The sequence below is a fragment of the Quercus robur genome, chromosome 6, assembly GCF_932294415.1.
Source record: "Quercus robur chromosome 6, dhQueRobu3.1, whole genome shotgun sequence".
In the NCBI taxonomy this organism is placed as follows: Eukaryota; Viridiplantae; Streptophyta; class Magnoliopsida; order Fagales; family Fagaceae; genus Quercus; species Quercus robur.
In genome coordinates this window covers 7440278-7454373 of record NC_065539.1, presented here as the reverse complement: position 1 = coordinate 7454373, position 14096 = coordinate 7440278, and the positions used below count along the sequence as shown (strand labels likewise).

Below are 14096 nucleotides of genomic sequence, written 5' to 3'. Positions count from 1 at the left end.
ACACATATGTTATTGAGAAAGAATTGAGGGATATTGTCAAAAATGATCCAACCATAAAGATTTCTTCGCTTCAACAGACTCTTTATAGTAAGTACCAATACCGGCCTTCTTATTTTAAGGTGTGGGAGGCGAAAGAAAAATCAATTGGTAGAGCATTTGGTGATTGGGACAAATCTTACCAATTATTGCCAAAATGATTGAAAGCTTTGACTAATTCAAACCCGGGCAGCATAGTTATTTGGAGAACGATACTTTGCTACTGTGCTAGGCTGTGCGATATTCGAGAGAGTGTTTTGGACTTTTGGTCCATCAATTGAAGGTTTTCAACATTGTAGGCCAATGATTAGTATAGATGGAACTTTCCTATGTGGTAAGTACAGAGGTAAGTTACTAATTGCATCAATGTGGGATGGTGACAATAGACTTTTTCCATTTGCCTTTGCCATTGTGGAGGAGGAAACTAATGATAGCTGGTATTGGTTTTTGCGTTGTATTCAAATTAATGTCACTAATCGGGAAGGGTTATGTGTCATATCTGACCGTCACCCTGGTATAATGTCAGCGATATGGACTATATGTCAATCAACACGTTGGTATCATCGGACTATAATATCATCAATTGAAGGTTTTCAACATTGTAGGCCAATGATTAGTATAGATGGAACTTTCCTATGTGGTAAGTACAAAGTTAAGTTACTAATTGCATCAACGTGGGATGGTGACAATAGACTTTTTCCACTTGCCTTTGCCATTGTGGAAGAGGAAACTGATGATAGCTGGTATTGGTTTTTGCGTTGTATTCAAATTAATGTCACTAATCGAGAAGGGTTATGTGTCATATCTAACCGTCACCCTGGTATAATGTCAGCAATACGGACTATATGTCAATCGACACGTTGGTATCATCGTTTTTGCCTACGCCATGTGGCTAGCAATTTCAATCAACAAATTGGGGAAAAAAAACTTGAAGGCTATGGTAATGTGGGTAGGCATGGAGAATCAACTACGAAAGTATCAAATAATTAGGAATAGAATTACTCAATTAAATGCAGATGGTGATAAGTATTTAAGGTACATACCAATGCAAAAGTGGACGTTAGCACATGATGGTGGACATCGTTATGGGGCAATGACCACAAACTTGTCTGAAAACTTCAACAGTATTCTAAAGAGTGCTAAAAATCTGCTCATAACTACGTTAGTCGAACTTACATACTACCATTGTGTAGCTTACTTTGCCAATCGATATACTAAGGCATGCGTAGAGGTTACAGCTGGTGAACTCATTACAGCCTATGCAAAGAATAAATTCAATAAATGGGAAAAAATGCACCAAAACATTCAATTATTGTGTTTAGTCATGAAGATGGTAAGTGAAATGTATGGGTTTTAGATCGCCACCGCTCCACCAAAAAAGTGATAAGACCCTAGTCAATATCTATATGTGGTAGGTAGGTAACACGGTATAATCTACATTGATGCAAATATGGGGTGATACGCTCGCCTAACTGCTGGGGGGAGGGGGGGGGGAGGGGGTTGCAAACGATTGGGGTCACATTCGTAAGGTGAAAACCTAAAAAAAATTTTAAAATGTACAATGTTATATTGCTAATGTTGAAATTATTTTCATGTAAATTGAATAATTGTAGATATTATTAGGACATTAATAAATTTTGATCTCGCAACGTACATTGTCTTCCATTGCATCATTAGAGATATGATATTGTTGTTGGGTTAGTAGAGAATGATCAAATGGCACAGGTTCCATTTCAAATATATCCTACATTAAATGCTACAACAAGCTAAACCATGCAACATCTATTACCTCTATATTAGTAGGAAATTGTCTATAAATCAAACTAAATTAACCATTTTTTTTTTTGGACTAAGATAACCTCTATGACATTAATGAATTAACAATAAAGTACTATTAAGATCTTGGTCAACCCTAAATTAAATAGAATATAAGAAATTAATCATAATCATACTCATACTCATAATTGGAATGGAATCAAGCCTAATTATCGTATTCTTAAATTCATACACACATAATACAAAAGTATAGTGTAAGTGAAGATGCATTTTCACAGTATCTTTAATATATAAACACTTAGATTAAAAAATTACAATATTTGAAGGTATATTTTTTACAAACCATCTATATAAAAAATTAAAAACTAAGAAAATAATTTCCAATTAAATTTGGGGGCCGAGAAGCTTACTACAATTGCGATACAAAGTGAGGAATGTAGGAATTATAGAGTGATACTTGCAAGAAAAGAAAGAAAGAACAAAAAAAAAAAACACACACACACACACACACACACAATCAAATAATCATAAATATCTTCTAAAAAAATATAATCCTAAATAAAAACAAAAGAACAATAATAAAATTAATATATAATGACTATTACAGTTTTTTATGCTAAATATTAAATATAATTTACAATGCTTGTAGTTCATAATAAAATTGAAAGAAACTCAAATAAAGGATTTATGAAGCAAATTTTTAATAATAATAATAATAATAATAGTTTTAGCAAAAATAATCATACACACAATAATTAGTATTAACTGTAATTGTGTGCGCCGGAAATGAGACTATTGGGCTTAGCCTCACTTAGGCTCACAACTTATTTATAAGGTGGGCTTTAGGATTTCCTACTTTGGGTCGTTCTCGGCACAGAGACTCAAAGTAATATCCTCTCTCCCTTCCTGAATAACTGTTTTTTCTCTTTTTTCTGAACCCCCTTTTCTTCCCCAACTTCTCCTATTTATAACTCTAAGTTAATGGGGAGATCATGATTACTGCCATTGTTAGTGCAATTGAAGGTCCAATATTATCTGTTGTAAGTGGATGTTTAGGTGAGAGTGGAATGCAGCGATTATGGCTTTGGAACTTGGTTCCAACTCAGGTTAATATGCTCGGTAGTGATGTTTCCTGAACTGCCGAGCATCCTATGGTACGTCCGGACAAGGCTTCCTTATTTGTTCGGGAAATTTATGCCGAGCATCGGTTAGGGGTCGAGACTCAAAACTCGTAGTTTGTAAGGGTAGTTTCAAGTAGAATTTAAAGTAATGGGGCCGTGCCATTGGGCCTAAACCCAGGGCCCAATTGGGTCTTGGGACCTTGGTGCCGTACATTAGCCCCCTCTTGATTCATATCCGGCTGCCGGGAAGAATCAAGGAACCAACCAAGCCTTTTGGTTTCGAAAGCCCTACGGCCAGGGACTCATGCGGTTATGGCTTCCCATTAATGCTCTTCTCAAAAGACGCACTATTCCGGGGTGCCAAGTTCAGTTGTCATTATTGCCTGACGGTTTGTGAACCAAAGCGGCGCGCGTGTCGATTATCTTTGGCATTCGTAGGGTCTTTCATGAATTGTGCCCATTTATTGCTGATTAAACGTTCCCATGCCCTCTTCTGCTCCTATAAATAGTTCTCTTTAGAACATTCTTTCACGTTTTCACCTCTGATTTCTTGAGCATACTCTCTGCCGATCACTCCTTTGAGCGCTTACTCACCAGCCCAGAGTTCCTTTCTCCCTTAGAACCCAAAGTCAGTTCTCTTCCCTTTCCAATTCCTTCAACTTCTTTCTACGAGTTCCCTATTACAGTATTAAATTTCAAAAATGGGTTACTCTTATCTCCTGGAGGCCCTGGCGGTTTTGGCCACCTTTAGGCAGAAGTTTGATGTCCCCAATGACGTGGAAGTGGCTTACTGCCACGAGAGCGAAATCACTCTCCACCGAGGGCGTGGTACAGCTTTTTTTCCTTTAATGGCAATTCTAGAGGGTGGGGTCAGGTTCCCCGTGGATCCTCTTTTGATTAACACACTTAGGTACTACGGGCTGTGTCCCGACCAACTTCCTCCCAACTTTTACCGGGTAGTTAGCTGCGTTAGTAGGTTGAATCACACCTTTGATTTACAGTTAGATCACCATGACATTAACCACATGTATAGTCTCAATGGGAACAAAAATTCCAATTATTACTTAAACACTAGGGATAATCGAGTACGGCTGATATCATGCCTACCTGATTCGAATAAGAACTCGGCCGGGGAGTTTGTCCGGGTGTACGGCAACTGGTTTGCCGGGGAGGTCCCCTGCCCTCTTTCACGGCATGAAGTGGGTTCGTTCCAATCTCTGACTTAACCGTTTCCCCCCCCCCCCCTCTTTTGTTTTCTTTTTACTGAAGTAGCTTTTCATTACTGGCTGTTGATATAGCGTTTCGATTTTTTGCAGACGGCAAAGTGTTCGTTCCAGACATTAGAACAGTCCACGTCAAAAACTTAAATTTTATCCTCCGTTCCAAGATATTCGTGCACTGGGATGAACAGCTCCGAGCCTCGCACCTGATCCTCGGAGTAGAACCCGTTTATTCCACCTAGCAGTCCTTTAAACAAGTGTTGTTAGTTGACAGTCCACTTTTGTCATACATAGACGTTCGGTACGCGAATTTTCTGCAGCCGAAGCTTACGACCGGCGAGGCGAGGGCGTTCGGAAAGCGTTATACCTGCTCAGACAAGCTAGCGCCTTTTGCGACGAGTCTGCGGAGCGCGTGTCTCAGCGTCTTCGAGAGTTAGCTCACGAGGCTATTCAAGAAGAAGCCCTTGTTCAAAAGCCCGCTCAGCCCAAGAACTTTGTTGAACCCGAGGCCCCTGTTGCAGAAGCCGAGCATCTTGCACTTGAAGCAACCAACTTGTCGGCCACCGATACCCTTCTCGGCGAAGACATGGTGACCAGGAAGGTCATGACTATCGATCGTTTCGTGCCCGGTGTGCGGCAGGCCACTCAGCCCCAACCCTCTCAGAGTCAAAGCCAGGTGCCTCCCCTTCCACCCCCTCCTCAAGCTGGACGTGCCCGGAAAAGTCAGAGGGTTATCGATCAACCGCCCACGGGTCCGGGAGACGTAGCCACTCAGACTCCTCCCCGGCCAATAGGAGGTATTGTTATTCACGAGCCGCAAACCCAGGTCGGGCCGGGTGTTGCGTCCTCCTCCCAAGCCGCGCTAGCGTGGAAGCCCAAGTTTTTGCTAGACGGCAAGCCTCTGCCTTCAACTGCCTGTGTGCGGATATGGGAGAAAGGTGAGGGGGGTCGCATTGCTCAGACCCTGGCCACGGGTCTTCTTCTTCCCGATGACGTACATGCTTTTGAGGACGGGTCGGAGGAGTCCGTGGGGCGCCGGTTAGAGTGGCATACTATCGCGGTAACTCTTTATTTGTCTATTACTTACCATTCCTTTCTTTTTATTTCCATACTAATTTATGTGTTTGTCAGGCTGCTCAATTGGCTCATATCCTAGTTGGCTGTGCAAAGGATCTTGCCGAGGAGGTTAATCGTGAGAGGGGGGCACGAGAGTCAACTGCCAAAACAGCGAAGGAAAAACTGAAGGTAGCTGATTCTGCCAAGAAGAAGGCTGCTGCTGCGGAGAAGAATAGAGCGTTGTCGGAAAAGAGGTGCGCGGAGCTCTTGGCTAAGCAGAACGAAACAGACGTCAAGCTAGCTAAAGCAATTAGCCTAAACACATCCCAAGCCGAGGAACTCACCGGCCTGAGGGTGGCTTTGGGGGCCTGTGAGCAAAAATGGTATAATGAAGGGTTTGCCAATGCCGAGAAATCTACAGAACCGGTGGTGGACCAAGCTCTAAGGCTGGGTTTTGAGGCTGGGTGGTTTGCCGCCCTGCAAGCTTTGGGTGTTCCCGAGGATTCCCCCCTGAGAGACCTCGGCCAGATTCCCTTTCTGAGCCCCGTTACTGTCGTGCAGGATCCCCTAATGCCCATTGAGTAGGAAGAAACAACAAGTATGAGGGAGTTGGTGGAACAGATTGATGCTCATGTAGAGCCAGATGAAATGGAAGCCACCAGCATCCCGAATGCACAAGACCTGCTCGGTGAGGACCTGCATTTTCCCGTGACCGACCAGCAGCAGCCTGAAGCAGCAGATCCGACTAGACCCTCCACTTGACTAAGTTACTTGCCGTTCAGGTCTTTTTATGCTTTTACTTCATTTTACTGCATTTTTTCTCTCTCTCTCTCTTTTTTTTTTTAAATTGGTAAATTTGCCTATGTCACCAGGTTGTGGTGACTGAATAATTTCCTTGTTTCGCGGGGATGACCCGTAAACGGTTGCCGAGTTTTGGCGATGAGACATTAATTCTGTTTTCAATTCTGCTTTTAACTTTTTAAATGACCTTCTATTCATTGTGTGTTTGTTTAAATTATGTCTGCGAGCGCTTCACTTTGACCCTCAGTGTTGTCTTTCTTTATCTATTTTTGTCGTTATTTATTTTGTCACATGTTTGGCCGAGAGCTGCCTGCACGGTGGGTTAAATCGTGCCCCAATATATCGCGTTCATACAACGTGTGTTAGTTTTCTTGAATGTAAATGGCATAATGCCTCAAAACCTGGTGCATAGTTCTCCCCTGCTCGGCGATTTTGGACAATCCGAGAATGAAATTGCAGACGTTAGTATTTGTAAGGGTGTTAAGGTTTCCACCTACTCGGCGATTTTGATCGAACCGAGAATGAGGCTTCTGTCTTTAGGTTTTTTTTTTTTTTTGTAACAATAAGGTTTCCACCTGCTCGGCGATTTTGATCGAACCGAGAATGAGGCTTCTGTCCTTAGAGTTTTTTTCTTTTTTTGGTAACGATAAGGTTTCCACTTGCTCGGCGATTTTGATCGAACCGAGAATGAGACTTCTGTCCTTAGAGTTTTTTTTTTTTTTTTTTTTTTTGTAACGATAAGGTTTCCACCTGCTCGGCGATTTTGATCGAACCGAGAATGAGGCTTCTGTCCTTAAATTTTTTTTTTTTTTTTGTAACGATAAGATTTCCACCTGCTCGGTGATTTTGATCGAACCAAGAATGAGGCTTCTGTCCCTAGAGTTTTTTTTTTTTTTTTTTTTTTTGTACAAAATATGCAATTTACTTAAAGTGCAATGACGGAATCGAAAACAGTTTAGACAAGTAACTTCATCATTAACTTGATTTTAGCGAAGTACAAGATTTCGACTTACATTCCAATGTATGGATGGTCACGGATAAAACTTCTTTAGGTTGTGGACATTCCATGGCCGGGGGAGTGGCCTCTCGTCAAGGTCTTCCAAGTAGTAAGCCCCCGTGCCTGCAATGGCAGTAACTCTGTACGGTCCCTCCCATGTTTGAGCAAGCTTCCCCGCAGTTATGTCTCTCATGTTTCCCACGACCTTCCTTAGCACCAAGTCCCCGGCGCTAAATTCCCTACCCTTTATATCTCGGTTGTATCTTTGGGCAAGTCTCTATTGATACTCTGCGAACCGTATGGTTGCTGCCTCCCGGCATTCTTCTAACCAGTCCAAGCGCTCCATCATTAAATCGGCGTTCTAGACGAGGTCAAATCCTGCGACCTGTGCACTGCATAGGCTCACTTCGGTCGGTATCACGGCCTCTGCCCATATGTCAAGGAGAAAGGGGTCTCACCTGTGGATCTTTTGGGAGTTGGACGGTAAGCCCACAAAACGTTAGGTAGCTCTTCAACCCACCTCCCCTTTGCCCCGTCCAACCTTCTCTTCAACCCGTTCAAAATCATCTAGTTCACTGCCTCAACTTGGCTGTTGCTTTGAGGGTATGCCGAAGTAGAATACTTGTTCTTAATGCTGAGATCGCTGCAGAAGGCCCGGACACCTTTGCTATCAAACTGTAGCCCATTGTCTGATATCAGTGAATCCGGCATCCCAAACCTTGTGACTATGTTTTTCCATACAAACTTTTTCACGTCAATATCCCGGATATTGGCCAAGGCCTCGGCTTCCGCCTATTTTGTGAAATAATCAACTGCCACCAATACGAACCGGCGGTTACCTGTTACTCGAGGAAAAGGGCCAAGGATGTCCAACCCCCATTGTGCAAATGGCCATGGACTACTGACGGGGTTTAGACGACTTGCTGGCTGGTGGATCAGAGGGGCGTGTTTTTGGCATTGTTCACACCTCTAAACATATTTCGCGGCATCCTTCTGCATCTGTGGCCACCAAAACCCCTAGGTCATCGCCCTGTGTGCTAAAGATCGCCCCCTAACATGGCCACCACACACTCCGCCATGCAGCTCGGTCAGAAGTTCATTTACTTTCTCGGGATGTAGGCATAAAAGGTACGGGCTTGTGAAAGACCTCCGGTACAATTTGCGATCTGCCGACAGCCAATACCGGGGAGCCACTCGACGAATCTTTTTAGCCTCTTTTTCATCGTCAAGAACTTTATCCTCAGCTAGGAAATCTATGATCGGATTCATCCAACACGGATTGGCTACTGATACCACGGCCACCTCAACCCCGGCCGGGTTACAATCATCTTTCATATCGATACTTGGCTCCCTTATAAGTTCTATTTTGACGAGCCGAGGAATCTCCTCTGTAGTAGACGAGGCCAACGTGGCCAGCGAGTCGACATGTCTATTTTGTGCCCGACCTACCTAGGCCACCTTCACTGTCCCAAACTTGCTAATGATTTGCTTAGCTGTGCTTAGATAAGCTTTCATCCGAGAATCCCGAGCTTCAAAACTTCTTAGGATTTGATAAACAACCAGCCGAGAGTCTGAATAAATCTCCACATCCTTCGCGCCCAGATGCAATACGACCCTCAATCTGGCTAGAAAGGCCTCGTATTTGGCTTCGTTGTTTGAGGCTTTGAATCCTAATCTGAAGGAATGTTCTAGTCGTATGCCCTTCGGGGTGGTTATGACAATACCAACTCCAGCCCCCATAGCATTCGAAGCGCCGTCTACAAACGCCTTCCACGGACGACTTTCTGCATTACAAATTATCTTCCCGTCGTTCTTAGGGGTAAATTCTGCAATGAAATCAGCAAGAACCTGTCCCTTCACCGAGCTTCGCGGCTGGTACCTTATGTCGAACGAACCCAACCGAGTTCCCCACTTGGCTATTCGGCCCATAAAGTCTGATCTTTTTAACAATGACTGCAAGGGATACTCGGTGAGGACGAACACAGTATGAGCCTGAAAGTAATGCGGCAACTTCCTCATGGCGTGCACCAGTGCCAACACTAACTTCTCTAGGGGCTGATATCTCATCTCGGCATTTACTAAGGTTTTGCTTATGTAATACACCGGCTGCTGCACTCCTCGGTCTCTTAGCAACACAGCACTCACGGCGTGGTTGGACACTGAGAGGTACATAAACAAATCCTCTCCGGACTCCTGGGACGTTAACATGGGCGCTTGTGCCAAGTATTCCTTCAGATCTCGAAAGGCCTTGTCACATTCCTCGTCCCACTAAAACCCCTTCCACTTCTTCAGAAGTTGATAAAATGGTCTGCAGCGATCAGCAAATTTGGAAATGAATCGGTTTAGGGCGGCTAACATCCCGATTAGCACTTCTACTTCCTTGGGATTGCTTAGCGGTTTAAGACGATTCACGGCCTCTATCTAGTCGGGATTGGCCTCTATCCCCCGAGTAAAAATCAGATATCCCAAGAACTTGCCAGCCCCCACATCGAAGTATCTCGAATACTCCCCGGAGATCTTTCGTATGTTGTGATTCCTGTCTACTCTTTACCACCATATCGTCAATGTATACTTCTACCATGCACCCAATTTTCTCTCGGAACATCCTCGTCATCATCCGCTGGTAAGTGGCTCCGGCGTTCTTCAACCCAAATGGCATGACTTCATAGTGATAGTTTGCACCCAGGGAGATAAATGCTGTCTTTTCTCGGTCCTCGGGCGCCAAGGCGATCTAGTGATACCCCTGGAAAGCATCCAAGAAGCTTATCCTCGGGTGCTCATATGTGGCATCTACTAATTGATCAATCTTGGGCATTGGGAATGGATCTTTAGAACATGCCCGATTTAAGTCTGTGAAATCCACACAAACTCTCTATTTACCGTTCTTTTTCTTTACTACCACCGTAATTTCGGGAAGAATACTTCTCTTATCACTCCTGCCTCCTTCAGCCTCTAGACTTCCAAGTTTACTGCGTCAACATGCTCCTTCGATGCTCTTCTCGGTTTTTGCTTTTTCGGGGGGAATGATGGGTCCACGTTAAGCTTATGGACAATGAACTCGGGATCTCCGAGCACTTCATACGGACTCCAAGCAAAAACATCCACATTCTGCAAAAGGAATAACAACATCTCTACCTTCTCTCGGTCATTCATGCTTGTGCCTATCTGAAAATACCTGTCAGTGTCTGGAAAGATTCTAACCTTCAAAACCTCCTCGGCACCATCCGCCCCTGTTTCTCCTCGAGGCTTCTATAATTGCTATAAAGTTTCTCTTTTGGTGGTTTTTGCTTGTCCAACCTATTCGCCCTTCCACCTGACCGCGGCGACAAGACACTACCTAGCCACTTGTTGGTTCCCTCGTACCACGGCGACTCCATACTCGATGGGAAATTTAACTTTCACGTGCAGGGTGGAAGGAACAGCCTTCATTGCGTGAATCCACGGCCTTCCCAGGATTGCAGTGTACGGCGAGAATGATCGAACTACTATGAAGGTTACCATTACTTCCTTGCCTTCCATGTCCACCGAAAGAGAAATCTGACCTTCGGGGATCACGACTCTTCCGTCAAACGAGACCAGCGGCGTATCATATTTCACCAAGTCCTGGCTTTTCAATCCGAACCCTTCGAACAAATCTAGGTACATTACGTCAACTCCGCTTCCTTGGTCTATCATCACTCTTTTCACCAAGAACCCGCTTATCCGAGCTGTTACTATCAACGCATCATCATGAGGTTAGATCATCCCCTCCAAGTCTTCCTCGACAAAAGAAATTGTCAGCCGACCAACTTTCATCCTTTTCTCGGGTGATTTTCCCTCCGCGCAGGCCACTGTCAATACTCCCTTAGTTGTGGCCGCATCTCTCGGGGCAGCGTGGATGACTTCGATCACTCCCAGCAGTGGTGGGAGGGGATTCCTTTTTTGCTGAACACCCTGGCCGGCATCTCGGTCTACGGAATCCACTACGAACTCTTTCAGATACTCTGCCTTTACTAGCTGCCCGAGATGATCTTTTAATACCCGACACTGCTCGGTGGTTTGCCCTTTATCCCTGTGGTATGTGCAGTACAAGTTTTGATTCTTCTGAGATGGGTCACCCCCCATCTTGTTCGGCCACCTGAAGAACGATTCGTTCTTAATCTGATCTAGAATTTTGTGCACCGGCTCTTTAAACGCCACATTAACTCCTTTAATTTGCGCTTCTGATTCCTGCATCCTGAAATCTTTTTTTGGTCTTGCCGGAATAATGCCTTGCCGAGATCTGCCGAATAATGGGGCCTTCCCCTTATTCTGCAGCCGATCATCTTCCAATCGCTTATACTCCTCAATGCGCCTCATAAGTTGCCTCATATCCTCGGGAAGTCTTTTCGTCAACGACTCCCATAGTTTAGAATCCTCGGGGAGCCCCATCTTGAAGGTGTTTGCTGCTATCTTCTCATTTCTCCCACCGATCTTGTTGTATAGTTCCCAATACCGACTGGCGTAACTCCGAAGGGTTTCACCAACCCTCATCTTTATGGAAAGTAGCGCATCCACCGATTGCGGCACTCGGCTGCATGTCACGAATCTACTGCCAAACTCTTGGATCAGCTCGGCGAAACTGTGAATGGAACCTTTTCGTAACCCATTAAACCATCTCAGGGCCGTGGAGCCGAGACTAGAGGGGAATACCTTACACATCAGCGCATCATTGTGTGCATGCAAGGACATCATATGGATATAATGACTGACATGCTCCACAGGGTCCGTTTTCCCATCGTAGGAATTGAATGGTGGTCGTGTAAATCGACTCGGCATAGGGGCCTGTTCAATTTCATTGGAGAATGGTAACTGAGCAGCCCTTCGTAAGGCCCGGCTCATGGCGTCCATGGCAACATTGTGGGTTCGCCGTTCTTCTGGTGAATCCGAACCTCGATCGTCGTATCTGTGCGAACATGAACAGTTCCAGTGATGACGTGTCTCTTGGGAGTGTGAGTGGTTCCTACGCCGGTGTGATTCTCGGGAGAGTGACCGGTCCTGGAATCGTTGGGGACCGGATTGGCTAGAGCTCTCTTCGCCTCAATTTCCCATGCTATCATCTCTCTTTTATCGGTGGTTTCGGTCCCTTTCCTGGCGTCGACCCCTTACTTCCAACTTTAGATCCATTACCAGTCTACGCAACTGCTCCAGCTCTCGGTCCCTATCATCACGCTACCCATGTCCCAAGGCACCCGACATCGTTCGGTGAGTCTGGTCCGATCCCTCTCCCAGGCCAAATTCTTCTTCTCCTCGCAGACGCTCCCTATCCTCACGCCCTTTCTGTCTTCTTTCCTGCCATGTAGAACCCTGAGAAGATCCTATCGAACCACTCTGGGTGCGCCCTCCCGAACGCCCCTCGGACATTTCCCTCGTTTGAGTCTCAGTCGAACCACAGCTTCGTAGGAGAGCCCCATGGTGGGCGCCAATTGTGCGTGCCGGAAATGAGACTAATGAGCTTAGCCTCACTTGGGCCCACAACTTATTTATAAGGTGGGCTTTAGGATTTCCTATTTTAGGTCGTTCTCGACACAGAGACTCAAAGTAATATCCTCTCTCCCTTCCTGAATAACTGTTTTTTCTCTTTTTTCTGAACCTCCTTTTCTTCCCCAACTTCTCCTATTTATAGCTCTAAGTTAGTGGGGAGATCATGATTATTGTCATTGTTAATGCAATTGAAGGTCCAATATTATCTGTTGTAAGTGGATGTTTAGGTGAGAGTGGAATGCAGCAATTATGGCTTTGGAACTTGGTTCCAACTCAGGTTAATATGCTTGGTAGTGATGTTTCCTGAACTGCCGAGCATCCAATGGTACGTTCGAACAAGACTTCCTTATTTGTTCGGGAAATTTATGCCGAGCATCGGTTAGGGGTCGAGGCTTAAAACTCGTAGTTTGTGAAGGTAGTTTCAAGCAGAATTTAAAGTAATGGGGCCGTGCCATTGGGCCTGAACCAAGGGCCCAATTGGGTCTTGGGACATCGGTGTCGTACAGTAATATAACCATATATAATATTTACAATATATTAGTGTATAATATTTATAAAACATATAATTAATTTTCATTTCCCAACCTATAACCACCCTAAAAAGTAAAGATTCAAGAAACTTAATAAATTTTTATACCAACTAAACTTTAAAGAAAAAGAAACACAAATGTACGATTTATTGTACTAAATAATAATAATACACATACATCTCTTTATTATAAACCAACAAACATATTATGCAATATATTTTTTCCAAGTAATAGATGTAATAATTGATAATAACAAAGTAAAATTGATTATAAAAAGATCACAATAATACAATTTATCACAATTTTTGTGGCCATATACTAATAATAACAATAAATAATATTAAATAATTTCAAAATTAACAAAACACATACATAAATTTAATTAGAGAGTTGAGATGCTTACCACAATTGTGATACCAACCGAAAGAGTGAGAATTATAGAGTGATACTTGCCAAAAAACACACACACACACACAATCAGCTAATAATAAATAAACAAAAAATAACAACAATACTGAAAATGCTTTTAGTCCTAACCATAAAAAATTCATTAATTTAAAATTTGAATAACAACAACAACAACAATAATCATAATCATAATCTTAGGCATACAAATAATATTAACTACAACAATACATAATATTTTACAATGTATTAGCTTCTAATATTTACAAAGCATATATTTATACAATAATAATAAATTTGTTAATTTCTAAAGCTATAAGTTAATAAGCAAAGGAAAAAAACTTACAATCCTTAGTTGTGCACACTAAAGCAAAGCAGAAGAGTAACTAAACAATCAGAGGATGTAACTTTGTGAGAAGATGCAATCCTTTAGTGAGGGAACTTGCCTTTTATTACGAAGAGGAGAAATGAAAAGACAAAAAAGAATCCTTGACATAGATTTTGGGCGTGATATCAGTAGGTTAGGTTTTATTGGAAATGATCAATGAATATATTCCAAGTACTTTGGAGAATAAGAATCAGAGAAACAAGTGAGGTCATTGGCTGATTGACTCCTCCAATTTTCGATGCTACAAAAATTTTTTTTCCTCTT

The 14096-nt window shown here is 43.4% G+C and overlaps 1 protein-coding gene across 2 annotated transcripts; it reads right to left on the bottom strand.

Annotated features, from left to right (window-relative positions):
• Positions 1 to 2000: 2000 nt before the first annotated feature.
• LOC126732539 (uncharacterized) lies at positions 2001 to 13176 on the bottom strand. Of its 2 annotated transcripts, none has more exons than XR_007659498.1 (2): positions 6586 to 6643; positions 2001 to 6503 (listed from the first exon to the last, which is right to left on the bottom strand). XR_007659498.1 is itself a non-coding variant. In XM_050435457.1 (2 exons), exon 1 carries the CDS (start codon positions 11874 to 11876, stop codon positions 10743 to 10745), a length of 1134 nt encoding a protein of 377 aa, XP_050291414.1. In that variant the 5' UTR covers positions 11877 to 13176; the 3' UTR covers positions 2001 to 6503; positions 6761 to 10742. The 2 variants fall into 2 exon arrangements, 1 of the variants encoding a protein (XP_050291414.1); XM_050435457.1 differs by lacking the exon at positions 6586 to 6643 and adding an exon at positions 6761 to 13176.
• Positions 13177 to 14096: the final 920 nt, after the last annotated feature.

Excerpts from the sequence above, each read along its gene's own strand:
- LOC126732539 (XM_050435457.1), bottom strand. The coding sequence starts at position 11,876 with ATGGACGCCATGAGCCGGGCCTTACGAAGGGCTGCTCAGTTACCATTC.